We start from the raw sequence: 21,283 nt of genomic DNA on the forward strand, positions 1-21,283 counted from the left end.
AAGCTGATGGTGTTGCGCCCATGGTGACAAGCCTGTAGATAGCCCACCGAAGGCTATTAACGATGTTCATAGCCATTTGTTGGTCTTTCTAGCATTCAACGCGAGATCCTGACTTTCCTCTGCTCGTGATGAACGGCGGAAGGGGGGGAGGGGTTGCTGTGTTGTACAGAGAAAGGTCAAGGTTGGCTTTGGCTGTTGTCTAACCCTTCACTCAGTAATGCAACCTGTGGCCACCTTGCTGCTGCAGGTTGCTGGGGCAGGTGCAAGCGTGCGAGCCACTGACAATGTGTCGCATCCCAGGAAGCTGTTTACAGTAGACCAGAAGCTAAAAGCCCAAGGCAAACGTTTCTACAAGAATGTTATCCTGATGCACTTGTGAGCCAACCACGCAGGTCTGGAAGATGCCAAATGGTTTACATTGCTTCCACTCTGCTGCAAACAAGTTGTGAGTTGGTTGCAGGAAGTGTGAACTGGTGCTGTCTGCAAAGTGCGGGAATATGTATATACAACTCCAGTAAGCTCTGGAGTTCCAGTAAGCTCTGGGGCCTCTGCCTGTGTTTTCCACATCATTCATTTTATGGTGCTTTCTTTTCACAGCATGTCCGCTCCTTCTACTTCTACTCCTTCCACAATAACGAGCTCACAGTAATTGAAAAGATTCCCGATTACACTCGGCATTTACCCAATAACTGAATGCCCACCAAATGACATTACGCGTGCCCTATCCACTGCTGAGAACTGCCGCTGTGGGGATAAATACCTCAATAAAAGGACGCTAAAGGGGAATACTAAGTCAGGCTAGACTGATAGGGTAGGCTCGCCTGATATCAAATACCATATTTACTTGCATAATTTCCGCACCCCAAATTTATTACATGGATTTATAACAAATACTTTTACTCGCATTCCTTGCAACATAGGCACATCAGGATGCGAGTAGGTGCGCGCAAGGCAGGAATTAGAAGACTGGTATGGTCGCGTCGCCACATGCAGTTGTGAAAGGCGAGTGTGTACTGTAAAAAATGTTGGCAATTCATTTGTAAATTGGGTCCAATAAAGAAAAGTCAACTGTGTGTCTTTTACTCAGCTCGCTCGCACCAGTGGTCGCTTTCCCGTACAAGCAGCCACAGGACAGTTGGACAGGACGTATCCTGATTCATTTCTGCTTGCAGCCCACAGGAAGCAATTCACAAAAGCAGAAATCACAATGACCACAGCAGTCAATCATAGGTGTTGTTTGTGATCATACTTACTACGTAATTTGTCAACAAACAAACATAATTGACAGTACAGTGCGCCTTTTGATGAGAAATGCACGTGCAACTTTTCACTCGGATGTGGTGTTGAATGGATACGGTAAGAGAGACACAGCTACTTGCATGCTTTCGAGGATACTTCGAAGCTTACAGGCACCCCTCACGAACACACAACACACTGAAGGCCACATGCTCATGTTATCGTTGCTGATGTACACGTGTGAGTGCGAGCAGCAGCCTGTTCTACAGCCTGCGGCTGCCCTCAATAATTTCATGTAGTTTCTTTCACACTCTCAGAAGTTGCAACCAGATGTAGACGCACGCGATGCAGCAGAGAGCTCCCATCTAAACAGTCGGGGGCAGAGGCGGCCTACACTGTCACCTTGCCGCCGTGACCATTAATCTCTAGAGTTTTCGTTTTTGGTTTCTAGCCGCATTTCCAGGCCGCATTTCCAGCATGTTCCCACGAAATTTTTTGCCCGAGTTCCATTTTTTTTTTTTTTGCTGTGCCTGGTTAATTCGAAAATCCGGTTAATTTGAATATTTTCTGCGGTCCCAGTGAGTTCGTTAATGAGGTTTTACTCTATTTAAGCGACTCAAGGCTATGAGGGACGCTGTAGTGAAGGGCTCCAGAAATTTCGACCATCTGGGGTTCTTTAACATGCACTGACATTGCACAGCACATGGGCCTCTAGAATTTCGCCTCCATCGAAATTCGGCCGCTGCGGTTGGGACCGAACCAGAGTCTTTCGGGACAGCAGCTGAGCGCCGTAACCACTCAGCCACCGCGGCGGGTATATTATTTCCCTTTAGTGTCCCTTTAAAGCACCACTATATGCAAATTTCTGTAACCATTGTTACAATAAAATACGGGAGCTTAGACTGTGTTGCAGGGCCTCTTTAAAGGACAACTAATGAAATATGAACAAATTCAAACATTTCACTCACCATTTTAGCTCCCAGCTTTAAAGCCATAAGAGGAAGCAAGCCAAAACTCCCAATGCACAAGCACACTGAGTTCTCATTTATCATCTGAAAATTAAAAAAACCTCAGACTAAATAAATGCAATGCAGTTCAACAGAAGTCAACTCATTTCTGAGTAAAGCACTCAGTATAATGTATGATACAGAGGTAATATGATGCATAAAAATCTGAGAAAATTGAGATTTCCATCCATTTATGGCAGTTACTCATGATCACGAAAATCTTGAGGTCATGAATGCTGCATGCAAAATGGTCATGAGCAGGCTTGTCTAGAGCACTCAAACTGGCTCCGAGGTGAAAAGGAAGCGAAATTTTTTAGAAGGTACAGTGAAACCTCGTGCCCATAACAAATCAGCTGCCGAGTATTTTGCTTTATTTGCGCCACAGCAGATTGCTTGAGTGCTCAAGACATGCCTGCTCATGGCTCGATATGATTGTCACATACAATACATGTATGCATCAGTGTGACATTTTGCTGGTCCCCACTAATGAAAGAAATAATTCTAAGAAAAATATCCTCCAAGCATGAAAGCAACTAATACTGGGCATAAAATACCACAATTACAGCTGTTATTTCAGTAAATATTTCAAGGCACCAAAGAACACTCCAAGCATGAAAGCAACTAATACTGGGCATAAAATACCACAATTACAGCTGTTATTTCAGTAAATATTTCAAGGCACCAAAGAACACACACATACACACTAGAAAAGACAACGGCACAGAGCGCCACTCACACTGCTTTATTCTACAGAAAACACGTACATATATTCCCTCAGTTAGTGCATGCACAAAGAACACATTCACGCATCAGGTGCGCCATGAGAAGCACCGCTAAAAAAACTTTTTCTTGGCTTTATACAATGTTACTGTCCCGCACAAGCACTGTTCAGACCAAAAGGAAATTAGATGGTAATACTGGCATACTGATTTGTTTCAAGTGATTAACCTCAACTATGGGCAGAAAAAGGAGGGCATGAAGGAAACTCAAGCCTTTTCAGTGGCCACTGATGAGCAAATACTTTCTGAAGATGTCAAGGCTGAATGGGAGGATGCAAGTTATGTCATTTTGCTCTTTGAAGGGAGGAGAGTAAAGGTCGTTATTGCAAAAAACGAACCAGCTTTCCATAACCAGAAGCTCCATCTTTTGGCACAACAAAGAGCCATAGAACTGGATTTCCTCAGTGGCATACCAACCAAAGGTCAATTCTCTTGTAGAAAGAGCAATCTGCAACTTAGGGACTTAAATCTCTTTGTACATGAACTTAAAAGAAGGATGGAAATGCATGCTAGAAGCTGCTGTAGCCCATCATAACTGTTCAATCACATCTGGCCTTGGGTGCAACCTATGCTTCAGGGCTTTTTAAAAAGCAGTCTCGTTACCAGCACACCATGAACAAACAAACAAACAAACAAACAAACAAACAAACAAACAAACAAACAAACATTTTTAGAAGAGAATGCAACAGCAGACTTACTGCAAGTAGTTCGGTTCCTAAAATAAGGAAATGTCATCAACAAATTGAAAGACCTTACTAGTCCACCAGCACAGCAGTGATATTTTTACAACCATGTTTGGCGCATTTTGGCCTCAGCCACTTATACGCCATAAAACCCATTACACCAACCAATCAACTCTTGTGTGGAAAGGGACTGATTCAAAACTGCCATTCATGGATCCGTATCTGGTCCTCAATACAGCAGGGAGTGCTGGAGATTATATGCTATAAAGACCCATGTCCCATCATCATCCTCAAACGGATCGACGTACAAGCTTCAGAGAGCGTAATCACCCAGAACTCAGTGTTGGCAAAGATGGATACAAGAGATACAGGAAGGAGTGGAGGAAGATGCCTCTAGATCTAAATAACCAATTCAGGCTTAACCTACCCATGAAAAGTGATGCAATTTCATCCTTCACTGGAGTACGTCTGTCAATCACACTAATTATTGACTGAGCTGTATACACTGATCATCAATTCTTTCACAGACAAACGAAACGTTTCACAGCTTAAAAAGCTCACACCACTTTGCCAAACCTGTAAAATCAGCCCAGAAATGATGGGCAGTCATGTCGTGTGGCCACTTTCTCCGTTCACCATGCAAAGACTCCTCTCTTATTTATTTGGCCTGGATATTTCAGTCATGCTATATTTAGAATAAAGGCTGCATGACATGGAAAGCTGTCCACACATTACCACCGTGCCCACGCGGACATCAGCATGAACTACTCCCACAAGCTGTCACCCATCGCTATTTGGAATTTCCACAAATGTGACATGCCAGATTCAGACATTATATTTGTGAGCATAAATTGTATGACTACCTGATATTTGCATCATGGTTAGATACAGCCTTCAGCTGACTGACTCATGCTACACCAAAGCAGCCACCCTGTTGGCATTTACAGGGTGATCAAAAAGTCACAGAAAAAGTAAAATTCAATAATTTGAAAGTAGAAGCAATGGCGCAATGCAGTATTCACAGAAATGCACAGAAAGACATGGGAACATTTTTATCTAATGACTAAAAAGTTTTTGCCACATCTGTCATCAAGAGATAAAACTTTAATGGCACTGTACAAACTACAGACACAAGTGAAGAGCAACCTGTTCCTGGCAGATGCAACTACTCTGACAAGAAAATATTTTGTGAGTGGAAAAATTCCTCACGTTTTTATGTGCATTTCTGTGCAAACTACATTGCGCTACTGTCTCTACGCTCCGAATTATTGAATGTTCGGATTTTCTCTAACATTTGGATCACCCTGTACAGTGCCTTCAAACAGCAAATTAAAAAGACATGCCTCAGGATGTCATTCAATCTCTCCATCTCTTTATGTGTGCTGCTCGCACTGTTTCGTAGCCAAGGCAGAAAAGGGCAGTGTTATGAAAAAGTGCGTCGGAACTTGGCCAAAGCTATGGCGACTTGCACAAATGGCATCAAAAGCATGTGGCCATAGAAGTCCGCTTCACGACATTTGTTTTTGCGATTAGTCTGCTTACTGCAAACTTCTTAGCGTGGCAAACAAATGCCGTATCGCAGTCATGCTCAATAAATGGGCTGCCTTCAATGGACCTTTGCATTTTGAAATGATGGTTATTGGTGGTGAAACGAAGTTATTGGTGGTGAACTTCATTTTTTTGGCATTAGACAATGAAATCTGCCATAGTCATTGAGAAGTCCACTAAATAATTAAATACAAAATTTCACTGAAATACCTTAGGTGGGTTTGACATCAAATTCTTATATGAGTCATTGCTTTTACCAAACTTGCGGAAAGCCTGGCGTGACAACAAAACATGGTAGAGAGCCTGCAGCCACTCAAGTTTTACTCAAAAGAATGGTTGATGCAGTGACGACAGGCTTGTGCTTCTGGCTTCTGCAAACACGCTTCGTCTGAAACCTCCAATGATCGATCACTCGCGCACAGACCCTTGAAAAGGAGTGCTATCTCACAGATTAGCAGCAGCAGACTCCAGAATTGCTGATAAGTCCACAAAAGCATGCACACATACCATAGAAGCAAATAGCCCAAGAAAGGGCGCTGATCAGCAGCCACACACAATGTGGACCAATAAACACCAACACCACACCAATCAACACCATGCAGCGGCTTTCAAGAGGCCACTACATTTCAACTTTTTGTGCGTTTGTTTTTCATCATAGACACGCAATTCCCATGGGAGAACTGTGGTGAAACAAGCTTTCCGGTGACACCAATCTTGTCGTGAGCGGGAGTGCAAAAGCGGAACTATCGGACTTAAAACCAGCCTCTTTTTGCAGAGACTTCAGCCACATTTTTTTGCTACCTACAGTCACAAAAACATCTGTTAATGACACTCGGGGAAAGTCAGGAAAAATTTTTCAGGATGCGCTTTAGAAGACTTTATAAATACCAACTCTGATAATTTTTAAAATCCGATGTTTTGAGATTTTCGTGATTTCATATCACGAAAACACACACCACATTTTGTGGTGTGTGTTTTCTTATTTGGTAATGATGCACAAGACTTAAAAAACATGGATTGCCATGTGAAATTCACTTACGCCCACTAAATGATCTTTAATTCAGTTTTTCTCTCAAGTTGTTTCGGCTTCGGTTTCACTCGCCAAACGGTGGCTATGATGCCATAGATGAGTTCAGAAAGCAGTATCAAGTGAAGCATGTAAAAACAGCGATGTAATAGCTGTTTGTTCATTTGCTCTTGTTCCAGCTATTAGGACAGGCTGGCGTAAGAGTTGGAGGGAATTAAAATGAAAAAGCAGTGGTTTCATTGATGTTTTTGAAAGCCTAATGTCACCTCAACATCGCATCAAGTCATCTGTGATATGACAGACATCTTTCGGCAGTTGGAACCAAAACTAGAGAAATAAATTGAATTATAAAATATTTAGCAGGCACACGCAAATTCCTCATGGTGATCTATGCATAGCAATGTCTCGTGAGTCATACACCATTACAAAAAAATTGTAAAAAATATTTCATGTGTCTGCTCCTGAACTGCCATTATGAGCTCACATGTGATAAGATACTGTAAAAAAATAAAATAAAAATAAAACAGTTTTAGGACAGAGCATGATTCATGGCCAACGCACTAAAATTAACACCAAACACCACTTTTGATGTAAAAGCTATTTCTAACGTAAGGGCACGAATTACAGATTACGGCAAAGAAAATTTAAGTGAAGTACAACATATCTGCTTTGTGGAAAACTTTTAGTACACCTAGTTTTGACACTCAAAAAATCTGAATGACATTCATGGCATTTTTTTTTTTTTTTTCAGGAAAAATAATTCAAAGGAGTGCTCAACAGTCAAAAATTGAACTTTTGAAACAAAAAGAAAAGTGTGGCAATGGTCACCCCCCGATGGGATCAGTTACATAACGGCCCATACAAATAAGCAGAAATTCATACCAAAATACCAAAAGACGAAACCAAATTAAGAAACTTACATGCCAAAGCCACCTAAAGGCTTTAACAAACAACAACGGCCCAACAAATAAGCAGAAATTCATACCAAAATATCAAAAGACGAAACCAAAATAAGAAACTTACATGCCAAAGCCACCTAAAGGCTTTACATACCTTAGTTAGTGCTGCAATGTACTTTGCGTTTCTGCATTCATCATTCAGCATGCCTATCCTTGAACGACTTAATTCCACATGAAGGCTACAGACACACTCGGGAACTGGAGGTGGCTCGTTACAGTCACTGCAAAGGAGAATTCACAGCATGTGTTGCATAACATACACAACACTTGGCATGGTTACAACAGGAAAGCACTAAGCCACTAGGTGATGCAGCAATGTAATCTGGTCAGCACTTGAAAATTTTATCCCTGACTTTAAAAAGGCCACTGCAGTGGTACCTTAGTGGTGCCCAGTCAGGACAAATATTTGCAGCCCTGCTGTCCTCACATTTCCCACAATGTCCTTTTTGGACTACTCAGCACCTCAGCCGGCTAAAACCTAACTCTACCACACACTCAAAGCAGTATGTACAAAGTATAAATACTTCTGATTTACAGGGATACTGAGGACAACTCCAAGGAATTTGTTTTTAGTAAAAATCGCTTTTATGGCTCTTTCTGGGTATGTTGATATTTGTCAGACAGCAGGAGACGCATTTATTCCTGGGAAAAATGCATTTAAAAATTTTCATACCCCTCAATTCAAACTCGTGGTGACTACACCCAAATCGGTTTCGTGATCATCGTTTTCAAGTGAATAGTGGTGTAGCCTCTCCGAGCCTCTAGGATCCATGCCCAAAAAAAGAAAACATCCACACACCGTTGTTTACATGAGAACTGGCTGGTGATGGGGACACCTGCATTTCATTTTTAAGCGTTTTCTAGCGAATAAAAGCTCTATTTTCAGTAAAAGCAGTGTCTGTCATAAGAATGAGGTGATATATCAATACAAGCCAACTTCAGTTTGTCCTCAGTATCCCTTTAAGAAAAAGTTGAAAATGACTGGGCATCACAAATGTAAACTGAAAAAGCAGTCATGGTGCTACTTCTGGTGCAACGTAAATGCAAGCTTGTGCATGGACTTCTCATACCAAGGTAATAATAATAATAAAAAAAATTGTAAAAGCAAATTTTATAATAGTCACTTGGCGAAAGCCTTGCAGCTACTATGCCTACCTTGCAAGGCACACTCATACATGTCAACATCAGGCATAAACAGAGACATGGTAAAAGGAACGCCTCAAAAAGAGAGTACACCTCAAAATTAAGCAGACTAGGAAACTCATTAATCCCCAGATGCCTTTCCAGGAAACCAACATAAGGTTATCTTGACAGCTAAGGCTTGTAAAACAGGAATAACGTAAATGTTACCAAGCACACAGTAGTTAACCCTGCACATTACCACCGCAGAATTAACAATTCTGAAAGTTGATTGGCTGAGCACACAATGGCGGACCTGACAACAGGCTTCTTGTAGCAGCTTTTAAGGCAGAACAAATTGCAATTTGTAGCAGCAAAATCACATTTTGTAGCAGATGTTGCAGCTTTTGTAAAAGAGAAAAATTGCGTTTCATAGCAACATTTTGGCTTTTGGAGTTGGCAAGTTCAGTAAAAAAAAAAAAAAAAACCACCCTAAACAGATATTCCGTCACTATAGCGCTCTTTATTTAAAAAAATCAAAAGCACCCTAAAATGTGCAAATGAAAAAAAATAGTTGCTGAACACAGTAATTTTTATTCACAGTGAAAAATAACGAGATATATTACAACACTACACACAATGCAAAAATGCATCCTTGAAAACTAAAGCCTCCAGGTACCATTTTCTTGTCTTTCTTCAAAGATTCTAGCTTTGACAATGTCACCAAAGGAACAAAATCGGAACAAGAAAGCTTGCAAAATGAACGAGAAGTAGCAGCTCAGGCTACAATGTGAACGGCATCATCCCCTCCACGGTTCATCGCAACAGCTGGCAAGCAGTGCTGGCACAGGAATTGCTGTCAAATTCAGCTTTCTCGTCGAGATGTAACCCACTTAGTGCTCACATATCGGCTGCACACAACCCTGAGATAGGCTCACAAATGTCACATTTTAACCACAATCAGCACAGTGATATATTCTCAGTACAACAATGTTCAAGTGATGCAAGTCTAGCTTTGGCAGTTAGTTAGAATGCCCCATAAAACTTTTCGTGATGTTTTAAACCGTCCATAAATGCTGCAGCCACAACCAACGATTTTTTTTTACGACGCTAAACTTCAACATTAACAGTACCTTCAGGAAATATCTCAAATGATGCTCCGCGTGCTTATATGCAACATGAATTTTATTGCTGCTACTGATGCAGTTCCATCACCGCAGTGAAGTGAGCACACACAACGAGACTATACCGCAAAAGAGAGCATGCATGCATTGCTATACGAGATGTGCCTTCGAGAACTGGCTCTGAGGCTTGTGTTAGTGTTTGGTGCTTTTTCTTAACCCATATGGCTTAAAAGACAATTCTAAAAGATGGTTTGCTTTGGTTTATGGGGTTTAATGTCCCAAAGCGACTCGGGCTTTGAGAGACGCCGTAGTGCAGGGCTCCGGGGTTCCACCTGGGGTTCTTTAACGTGCACTAACATCGTACAGTACACGGGCCTCTAGAATTTTGCCTCCATCAAATTCGACCGCCGCGGACAGGATTGAACCCACATCTTTCAGGTCAGCGGTCAGGCACCATAACCACTGCAAGCTGAACACGAGAAATATCGAAAATTGCCCTTTTTCGAGGCAGTTTTTCTCAGCAAATAATTTTTTTATGTGCTCACCGATTTTTTTTGTCTGTTTGATTATTTGACCCACTGTTAGAGTGCACTAAAGGAGACAGTGCAGCATGCAGCAGGGACTAGAATCGGAGCACATGACCCCGCCACTGGTGATTGAAACAGCAGCACTGGAATCACCTACTCTTGAACACGTTTCTATGCCTTCCCGATCTCCTCTGCAAACAGAATTAGTAGCTGCTGTTGCGTCATGTGCCTGGTGCATGAAAAGATGAAATATTTATGTTCGGTTACACAGGCAATGGATATCGAGTTATTTAGGTAAAAAAATGTTATCAATGGCGATCATTCAACCACCAAGAGGAAACAATTCGTTCACTGGAGGACTTAAACCCCACAATATACAGTCGGCCTTTTTCATTTTCCTGTGCTGCCACCTCGCGTACAATGCTGGAAGCTCACTGAAAGGGTACTGCGCGCCCAACCCGGCCGGACTGAGTGCCACTGCGGACCACGTTTTGTTGGAATCTGTCGACGATGGCGTGTCCTGGGCAGCACTTGGTATCTGGAGAATTTCTATGGCTAACTGATGGCGGGGCGTGAAGTCCGAGGCAGGCTGCTGTGCCCACTGAAGAGCAAATTCTTCAGTATTTGCGATCATGCGGCATGCGATGCGATCGCCAGCTAAGCAAGGGACGCCACTTCAAAGATGAAGGCTAATTCGCAACGTAATGTTCAATGAAATATCCCCGATCATTTCGCATTTATTGGCAGCAGTGCTGTTTAGCTTTATCAAATCGTGCCGCAGCCTAGTTGCATGGAGGCCGATCTGCATAGTCGCAATATTGAAAGTGGAAACACGTATGTCCTTGCTGGTGTGCGATTCCAGTTTGCAGTGTTTTAATGTAGGAACAGATGAAATGGCCACATTTTTGCCTCGAGTGTCCTCTATTTTTTCTTCAGTTCCATCATCCGCCCGTCCGTAAGGATCCGTACGGATATGCGTGCTGCAAAACGTTTGGAGATAACTTAAATATACCCGATTCACTTTTTGCCCTACCGGGTTACAAACCTAAAGCCATTTTTGGTGACGAACTGGAAGCGTGTGAGGCTGCCGCCGCAGTGCACCTTTGCTTGTTTTTTGAAAAACAGTTGCCTGCGATGAGCGCGCGCCATGGTATTATACGTGGATTTGAACCGTCTGACACATGGGCTGTGTGGAACGCTTCAGTGGAGGGCTCCGTATTATTATATGCGACTTGGACTTATTTCACGTGTATTGACATACACAACACTTGTATTTCGCCTCCACTGAAATGCGGCTGTCGTGGTGTGCATCGAAACCGCGATCTTGAGATCAGCGACCGGAAGTCTGGGTGCCGCAATGCCGAGGCCTTCCTGCCCTCGAATAAAAGATTTCGTGATAGACTGCACACGCATTTAACCGCGGTACCTCGTCCGTACCTGTCACAAAGTGATTCCCGCTCAGTTTGGATGTTCTTGACGGTGCCCAAGGGTGGCCACGACCATCGAGTCGGCAAACTGCTTTTATCCACGCTTCGCGTCGAAGGCGGTCCCGGGCAGCGTTCGGAAAGCGAAAATGCGTCGTGCTGAGCGCCCGAAGGCTGCAGCAAAGCACCCCTCCGCGTAGGAAGCTGGTTTGTTTACACTTCCAGTATGTTTCGCGACACCGCCGCCAGGGGATGGGCGCATGCGCAGTCGCGTCGCGAAAAAGGCGGATTGATTTGCTTGAACATCTGGGGTATTTTTCAGGTCCTGCTGAGTTAAAAAACTCGTTCAGCAACTGCATGACACTTCTTTGTGCCCCAATCAAATTAAAATGCTGTGGTCTGGAAGTCAAATTCTCGTTTCATTTTGTCTTTCAAGGGGAGAAAAAAAAAATAAGTAACAACCCTGTTGTGCCAAAGTATATTAGTAAACGCAAGAGGCCCGAAAAAAGCTCAGGAATTAGCTTTGTGCTCTTTTTCACATTGGTTTTAAATAAAGCTTGGTACCATTCTACTATACGAAGGTTGAGCCCACTTATAACGACCACAATTATAACGAAAGATCACTTATTACAAACGACAAACACTTGTGGTCACACCACTTCGTTATAACGAACGAGGAGGCGCCATAAACTCGCCATAACCCTCACATGCATCCTCATGGAGTGTACGGCTGATCCTCCCTCGCCGGGCTCGAAGCTCACCACGTGGGAGGAATGGGAGGCCTCACAGCGTGCAACGGACCCGCACTGGCAGAATACTGCCACCACGTGGGGCCGCGGATGTGCTAGAGTGTCATGGACTGCAAGACATCTAGCGCAGTGGGCAGTGCATGGCCCAGGCTTGTAGCCCACATCAGTGGACAATAAAAGTTCTCTCTCTCTCTTTCTCGCCATTATGGTTGAAAAATGCGCCCTGTGCGCCAGTGTGGAGACCGAAGAATGTCGAACAGCTGACGTGATCTTCCACAAAAAGAGTGTCCACCCAACCTCCCCTATATAAAAAATAAAAAGAGAGAGAAAGAGAAAGAGAGAAACCAGCTAATAAGGGTAGCATTGCAAAACCGCAGTCATCAAGACCTTGATGACTTGCAGGACGACCATGTGCAAGGTGCAAGAAGTAAAACGAAGTCCAGGAGGTGCCAGTCACAGCACTTAAGGTTCGTTGCAACAAAATATGCCTTCGTCCATTTTGGCTGTATGGTGAACCAGTTTTTGGGCGTGAACTTAGCCAGCGTAAACAAGCACGCTAGCTCTGGCAGCGCTGACTGCAATGTATGAAATGGAGTGTGCAAATATGGCACAATCATTAGTAAATCTCGGCATGAACTCACCTCAAGGACGTGGAGAACCACATGCTGTACTGGTCGCGGCATGCAACCAAATAAAGTTCCTGTCCCTTATCAACATCCACTTCAATGGGTGGGAAGTACACACCTTGCATCCAGTGGTCTCGCCACTGCAATCAGTGAAATGCAAAATTAATAAGACATGGGCAATGAAAATGGTGTAGATTTTGTGACAACAAAACGCCATCATGGTTTAGTGCAACTGAGAATTAAATTTAAAGAGACATGAAACTTCAACGACCAACAAAGGACATGATTTTCAGTATTGGCCAGTAAGCAGCTTTCACACTTTTTTCCATGCAAAAATTGACAACAAGTAATGTGACATGAGAACAAAAATCATGACATCTATGTATCAAAAACCAGTGCTGCAGAACCTGACAAGCTACATGCCACTGCATGGTGGAGGTTAGAGCATGTCAGAAATTTTCAAGCCCACATATTCACCAATACTGCAGCAGGTTGAATGTGATGTAAAGCAGGAGCTGCAGCTGGCGCTGACCAAAACAAAAACTAATAGTAATAAATGGCTTGCAATTAAATAGTCAAATTAAGCTCCGGTGCTTTGAAGGATCGTTCAAGGCAAGGAAACAGATATACAAAAACTTGGCATTCACAGCCTCTGAACAGAGTAAAAGTTGATTATCAGAGGCTCGACAGTGTTATTCAAATATGAGATGTCACGGCCCCCAATGCTTGACAAAACGGATTAGCCCCTTACAGCCAGTAAAGATTATACTTGCAGATCCACAGCATTATTTGCAGAAATTGTCAAAACTGAACTACCTTTGCTCTGAAAGTTAATCTCAGAATGTAAGCATTGGTGCAAGACTTCCTGCACTATCATGAAAATGCCTTTTCACAAGAATGTTATGACTGTTCCATCAAAATTGGATATAAAGCTGTATGTAGTCAAACATAGAGTAACAGATTAAAAATGCTTGCTCAAGGAAGGCCATTAACTCTTTTGTTACCATGGGAAAAATAACTGTTTTTGATAGGTCTGAGACAATTTTTTCCTGCAAAATATGCGAGGTGTAAGAAAGCAAAATTTACGTAAAAATCATGGCAATAGAACATGCTTTCTGAAGACATTTCAACACAAATACTTTGTCTGAATATAGCAAAAAAAGATATCCGAAAACACGCAGGCTAAAATTGAGAAAAAAATTGTATTGCCACGAGAATATGTCTTTGAAAAAACAGTAAAAACGTTCTGAAATGTACAAAATGTTCCTAACTTATTTCTTAACCAGCCACCAAAAGTTTGAATTTATAAGTCTAAAACTTTTGAGCTACAAATTGTTTTTCTGACACTACTTGAAAAAATGCCATTTACAATGCGCGTTTAACAAATTTGTCACAGCGAGTAAAAAATTTTAAAAGTAGAATGTAATGTATCAAAATATAGCTTGTTAAATGTGCTTTTCGACATTATTAGTTTGAACTAAAAATGTCTTTAAAGATGCAGAAAAAAAACAGCAGTAACACAAAAAGTATATCTGCCATACCATTTGTGATTTACTCACATGAAAAAAAAAAAAGTGGTACCACCTTATAGTGAATAGGTAAAAAAACAAATGATTCAATATAGCCAAAATTAGTATAATAAAATTTCTCCACAAAGTCACGGAGAAGCAAAATTCAATCAGCGAAAGAACAGCAACTGGGAAAGACCTTTCCCGTAGTTTTAGCACCATTTTTAACCTGCAGGTGGAGATTGCAGAGGCCACAAAAAAAAAAAAAAAAAAAAAAGACGTCACCTAGGTTGGCTTTCCCACAAAGCACTGCGGCATGCAATGGTGGCAGGTCAAACGCCAGCTCAGGTGGCTGCGTCATACTACAGCGGTATTGTGTAAAAAATCGGACGCCAGGACGAAAGCTAACGACATTGTCACCACCTCCGTTCCGTAACAGTCAATGTGAGCATAAGGACGGCTGCTGGAAGGCAACAACCGACCATGTCGATGGTTCCGAGACACTATCTATGGCGCGAGAGACGCAAGCGGTTACTAATTGCCTGGCCACCAACTGTTCTTGCCACTATATTTTTTGTGGGAGATAAAGCATGAGCCATGGCATTAATGCTTGCCGCATCACCACTAGTCACTCGTGTAGTGAGGCAAAGCCTGGTGCCTGACATCTGAACCGGGCACAGCTTGGCTCTCGGCAGTTCGATTAACCAGTTTTAAAGAGGCCATGCGACATAGATAAAGCATGAGGTCTTTATTCTTTGTATGCAGAGTGAGGGGCATTGCGGCTCCTGAAACCCAAAGAGATTGGCAAAATTGTCATATTTACTACATTAATCTTCTCCAGAAATGCTCATTTCGAGCCGATGGTGTCGCAACGCAGCGGCCATTTTCGGCAGCGGAACTGAGGTGGCATTCAGATTGGGCGCTGCCTCTATGATTGGTTGTGCGTCCAGTTTACATATTGTTCCTTTACACTCACGATATGGATCCAAAATATTATTTATGTCTCTGAGTACTCAAAGGTTTTTGCATGCCACAAACACTAGAAAGAAGCCGTGACAGCGAACGAAAACTAATATGAATAACGCTAGGGGCGACACTTTCCGTTCCGCTTCAAACCTTCGTGGGTGCGAGCGCTGTACCAGCCACACCAAGGAGGCAGCGAAAAAAAAAAGGCCAGTCGACACACCTTGCCCAAAAATGTGTAGATAAAGGCCGGACAGGAGACGGTCTGGTGGGGTGGAGGGACAGCCGACAGCCTTGCAAAATGCGCGGCCGTGGGCTGCCCCGACAAAGCAACAATTGCATGCAAGCTTCCTCTGCGTGTGCGCTAGACACGGTTCTGATTGGTGGCGCCCAACCTGAGTACCAGGTGAGTGAAATGGGTGAGTTAAACGCGTTTTCGTCTGATCTTTTCATTTCAAATTTTCAGAGCTATAACTTTCGTTCGCATGCTCCGATTTCAATAATTCTTTTTACACTGGTCTCAGGAACACATGATAAATCGATTTAATGATATCAATCGGTACCGAGGAAAACATCGCAGTGCACCTTTAAGACAAACTGCATTGGATTGTTGAAAATATTTATGAACAGTTTGATATAGCCAATAATTCATAACAAAGTGTTTGTTACAAGGAGGTTTGACTTTAAATTGTTTTCAAATGCTCTACAATGCTTCAGTTTCACGAGAAACAATGTCGGAAGACATTTTGGATGATTTGGGACCAATCTGAAGACATGCACAGCTTTTGCAAACAGCTCTGCGCTAGTACGAAATGTCAATCCGAGGTTGGTTCCCTGATTTGTAGTGGGCCTGAGCTGATTCTCTTTTGGCCAGATGGAAGTAAATCTTGACCATATGATGTCGAGAGACTCAGGAAACCAGACATATCACTCATGACATCAGTGCGACGCATAAAGCAGCTCTATGAGCAAAAAAAAAGACAAAAAATGGAAAACAAAGCCTACGGGCAGACATGTGCCCATGTTTTGTGCTGAGGTTGCACAGTGTCTTCGTCAGAATCAGATTTCGACGATGCAATTGCATCGTCAGAGTCACTGCTGCTTGATGCATAGAAAAACTGTGCTGCAGATGCAGAATCGAAGCAGAATTTTTCAGAGCGCGCATTGTCTCTGCGGCCAATGCTGTCTCGCAAGCACATTACACTGGAACGTCAACTTCACGGGAGCTTAACATTGCCGCCTTGTGGGAAAAATACAAACTAAGCAGGAAGCTAAAGTAGAGTGTTTGAAAAACGAACTAGTTAGCGCAACAAATCCTTGGCGACCCCGGTAGCACTGAAATCACGCTTCGAATCCGTCGATCACCAGTGATTGATGCATAGTGCCATGGTAACGAATGAGTTAAGCAACATTGTGGTAGGCTTACATTAAACAGTCAGATCAGCATTTAAAGAATGAATTCTCAAATCCTTTACTAATAGGGAAATAAATAATGCAGTAAGTAACAAGGCATATTCCTTTCAGGTAGCATTTTTTGTTTTAACCGAAACCAATTATTTTTTAAATAGTATATTCAGGCTTCAAGAAAGATAATTTGTTAGTTCTGCAGCATGAAAGACCAGCAGGTAAGTTTTTACAACGATGTGCATCCTGTATAAAGCATCAGATCTGTTATAAATACTATCATCGAAATGTTCTGATTAGTCAGTTAAAGCACCCTTGGGATCGCGGAATCACTTTTGTTTCAAAGATTCACATTATGCCTGAAATTCAGCAAAAATCTATGTTTTCACTTGCGCGAAAATCCGTCTTCAAAAATGGTGGACAATATGCTACCTAGCTCACTGTTCTGTGAGGTATTACTTACTACGCTGCTACATGGCACAAAACACCAACTTATTTATGACAAGAAGGGCGGTAAACTCAAATGAAACAATGAAATCACTGCTAGGTGCAACAGTCTCTCCGAAAAAGCTGCGAGTTTGCTGTTTATATCACTCAGCACAAAGCGCCAGAAAGGGATATCAATTCCTCATGTCAGAATCTAAAAGAAATAAGAATGTAGGTTTGGCTTATGGAGTTTAACGTCCCAAAGCGACTCAGGCTATGAGGGACGCCGTAGTGGAGGGCTCCAAAAAATACACCTGGTTAATGTGCACTGACATCGCACAGTACACGGGCCTCTAGAATTTGACCTCCATCGAAATTCGACTGCTGCAACCAGGATCAAACCCGCGTCTTTCGGGCCAGCAGCCGAGCACCATAACCACTGAGCCACTGCGTCAGCCGGGCTCAGCCAATCTTCCTTTCAGCGCAACTGCTTTCCTTTCTTAGGCACTACATCATGACACTGTAGATCAATGAGGAATTGTGTAGTGTTGTGTTGGGTTTAATGGCACATAGGCATCTAAGGCCATCATGCGCCAAACACAAGATAATAGGGAATGTTTTCTGTGTGATTTAATAAAAATGTGGCGTAAAGGGCCTCAAAAGTTTAACTACCTAGTAATAACAGACAAAACGAGATATGAGAATGGCTAATGGTAAAAGCTTAAAAAAAAGGTCAGGCAGCCTCAGCGGCCATCCTTGGCTGGCCAAGGATGTCGAGGATCCCAACCAATCAAATAAAAGCCTCAGCCTTCTTCTCGGGAATGAGAAAGTGGCTGAGGTGTATCATGCAATAAAGCGAGCCAGTGGTTCAATATTTAGTTTTTCGAGTATGCCTGCTTCTTTTAAAAAGCTAAAAATAGAAGGTATGTTAACAATGGCATTATCATGTAAGAGCAGTGTTGGATGGAAAGGAATGCATTCATTATAAAATTGACTGAAGTACTTTCTTCTTAGTTTTTTATGTTTAACACAAGAGATTAAAATATGGTTAACCGTAAGTTCGCCTCCGCATTCTTCACAAACAGGTTTGTCTTGTTTGGTTAGTAGGAAGTTGTGCGAAGGTGTGTGTGGCCTATTCGGAGACGGCATAGGATTACTTCTTTGCAACGTTCCTGGTGCACACACGATTTAAATTCACGTAAGACAGGTTTTACCAAGTGTAATTTGTTATTTACTTCACTGTTCCAAGCAGACTGCCATTTTCTCTTTAGTTTCCTTTCTACTAATTTCATGCAATCATTAAAAGGTATATCTACTTTTTTTTATTTCCATGCCACGAGCTTTAGCAGCACACAAATCTGCTCTCTCATTGCCTTTTATTCCTACATGACTCGGGACCAAGCAAAGTTTTGTTTTGTCCTCGAGCTGTGGCTGTTAATATTTTGTGTATGATGTCACCAAGTATAGGAGTGATTGCGTTTCCAGAGTGGAGAGCTGTGAGTACGCTTAAGGAGTCTGTGTAAATAATACTGTTTGGGAGGTTCTCGTTTACTATTTTTTCTATGGCCACACACACTGCGTAACTTTCTGCAGTGAAGATGGATGCACTCTATGGAAGTCGTACTGTTTTCTCTGAATTCCCTCGTACCACTGCGCTTTCTACGTAAACATCCGTTTTTGATCCATCAGTGTATAAATCTGTAAAACTACGGTACTTTTTTTCGAGCGCAAGGAATTCTTGTATTATATGTTGTTGTGAGGTTTGCTTTTTACGAAACTGTGTAAGGGTGAGATCACAGATTTCAGGAAAATTGTACCATGGAAGCAGTGGATCTCGTCTTCGAGCAATGGCAGGTAATGCGTCTAGTACACTGAGGTTTTGGCACAACTCTTCAAAACGCAGAAGGAGTGGCCTTATAGCTAGCGGTTTGTTGTTAAACAATGTTCTTGATGGGCAATTTGTGACTATGGGGTAACATAGATGTTTGGGCAGCGAGCGGATTTTTAAAATGTATGAGCATGTGAGCATGGTTTTTCGGTCTGTAAGTGATGGTTCGTTGGTTTCTACGTAATAACTGTTTGTGGGTGATGTCCTGTATGCACCAGTAGAAAGACGCAAACCTAAGTTATGTACTGGATCCAGTCGTTAAGGTATGATGGTCTCGCTGACCCATACACTATACATCCATAATCAAGGATAGAACGTACTACAGAGCGGTAAATTTTTAAAAGGCATGTCCTGTCGGCCCCCCAATGTTTTCGTGACAATACTTTGATTATGTTAAGTGATCAGGAGGCTTTCTTTTTCAGTGCATTTATATGAGGAAGGAAAGTTAGTTTTTTGTCACAGGTTACGCCTAGAAATTTGTGTTCACATTTTACGGGCAGGTGTGTATTGTTCAGGTGTATGAGTGCGTCGGATTGTAGGCCTCGTTTGAGAGAGAACATTATGGCCACTGTTTTCTGAGGAGAGAACTGGAATCCGTTTCTGTCTGCCCATGCCGTTAGTTTATTTACTGCCAACTGTACTTGTCTTTCGCATGTTGATATGCTTGTTGACGTGCAGGCTATTTGAAGATCGTCAACATAAACTGAGTACATTATTGATTTTGGGATTATTTTTGCTAAAGAATTCATTTTTACGACAAAGAGAGTTGTACTTAAAACACACCCCTGTGGTACCCCATTCTCCTGAACAAACTTCTTTGAGATGGTTGAACCTAGGCGTACATGAAAGGAACGGTTGGATAGAAAATCGCTTAGGCAGTTCAGCATCCTTCTGCGGATGCCAAGTTCTGCTAGGTCGCAGAGTATCCCGAACCTCCAAGTTGTGTCATATGCCTTTTCGAGATTGAAGAAGACAGCAAGACAGTGCTGTTTATGTATGAAAGCTTCTCGGACAGTATTTTCGAGGCGAACTAAATGGTCTGTTGTTGAGCATGCCTTTCTATAACCACACTGATGAATGTCAAGGAGCTCACGAGAATCAAGCACAAAGGTTAACCGGATATTCAGAATACTTTCAAAAGACTTGGAAAGGCAGCTGGTAAGAGCTATTGGTCTATAACTGGAGGGGGATGTAGGCTGTTTTCCGGTTTCAGGAACGGTACTATTATGGCTTTCTTCCAGGCTTCTGGAATTCTTCCTAGCGTCCAAATTTTGTTAAAAAATTTCAAAAGAGCTTCAACAGAAGGTTGGGAAAGATGTGCCAGCATTTGGTAATGTATTTCATCAGGGCCAGGAGCAGTCTGCTTGCCAGCAGATAGAACTCTGTTTATTTCTTTGATTGTAATTAAGCTATTGAATGGTTCATTTGCGCAACCGCTTGTTGGAAGTCTGTATTTTTCAGCTGTGTTTTTATATTTTAAAAATGATTCAGTGTAGTGTACAGAACTAGAAACTGTTGAGAAATATTCGCCTAGGATGTTAGCTTGTTCCTGTATATTTGTTTGTCTATCAGGAGCTGTAAGGAAAGGAATCGTGAAAGGAGAAAAGCTGCCATTTAATTTATGGACTTGCTCCTCCATTTTCTTGAATGCAATTGAACTGTTTATGGATGTTATCGTTTTTCCAGGACGCTTTCTCAGCATTTCAACGGATATGCCGTGGATTTGCTCTTGCCTTTTTAAAATTAACGAGATTCTCGTGTGTTGAGTACCTGCGAAATATTCCCCAGGCTTTATTCTGCTTCTTTTTCGCCTCTCTACATTCTTTGTTATACCACTCTTTGTGGTGCTGTCGAACAACTCCTGAGGATTGTGGAATAGCAAGACGGGCCGCAGCAATGATACAAAATGTAAACGCTTCGTTCAGTTCTTCAATACTAAGATTATCTTAAATATTTTATCAAGAGAGACCTTTTCCCGAAATAGCTCCCAGTTAGCTGCGTGTAGCTTCCAACGACGTGGTTTACTTGGGATGATTGATGGTGGTGATGATAAGTTAATTACCACAGGAAGGTGATCACTTCCGAGGGGATTATTCAGGACATCCCATCTAAAATTGATAAAAACAGATGGTGAACTAAAAGAAAGGTCTATGCAGCTCATTTTTCCAGATCTTGGAGAGCAGTACGTGGGTTTTCCTGTATTGAGCAGGCAGATATTGTTGGACAAAATAAAATCCTCTAGAATATGACCTCTAGTATGTTTTTTCACTTCCCCAAAAACCAGAA

At 42.3% G+C, this 21,283-nt stretch overlaps 2 protein-coding genes across 4 annotated transcripts in view; one reads left to right on the plus strand and one right to left on the minus strand.

Moving 5' to 3' along the window:
- Mvd (mevalonate diphosphate decarboxylase) overlaps positions 1-977 on the plus strand; it is a 54,782-nt gene extending 53,805 nt beyond the window's left edge. The window contains exon 13 of the transcript XR_016290504.1: positions 248-977. The gene's annotated coding sequence lies outside the window, so the exon portion shown is untranslated. The remainder of the gene's footprint in view (positions 1-247) is intronic.
- The window catches only part of LOC149351071 (protein arginine N-methyltransferase 7-like), a 63,610-nt gene that overhangs the window by 5,079 nt on the left and 37,248 nt on the right, over positions 1-21,283 (minus strand). For all 3 annotated transcript variants that reach the window (XM_089580275.1, XM_089580277.1, XM_089580276.1), the window contains 3 exons: positions 12,824-12,948; positions 7,334-7,460; positions 2,205-2,288 (listed from right to left, as the gene is read on the minus strand). In XM_089580275.1, the coding sequence (XP_089436401.1) occupies positions 2,205-2,288; positions 7,334-7,460; positions 12,824-12,948 (336 nt within the window). The remainder of the gene's footprint in view (positions 1-2,204; positions 2,289-7,333; positions 7,461-12,823; positions 12,949-21,283) is intronic.

The sequence above is a fragment of the Amblyomma mixtum genome, chromosome 3, assembly GCF_055824585.1.
Source record: "Amblyomma mixtum isolate Tamu chromosome 3, ASM5582458v1, whole genome shotgun sequence".
Taxonomy (NCBI): domain Eukaryota; kingdom Metazoa; phylum Arthropoda; class Arachnida; order Ixodida; family Ixodidae; genus Amblyomma; species Amblyomma mixtum.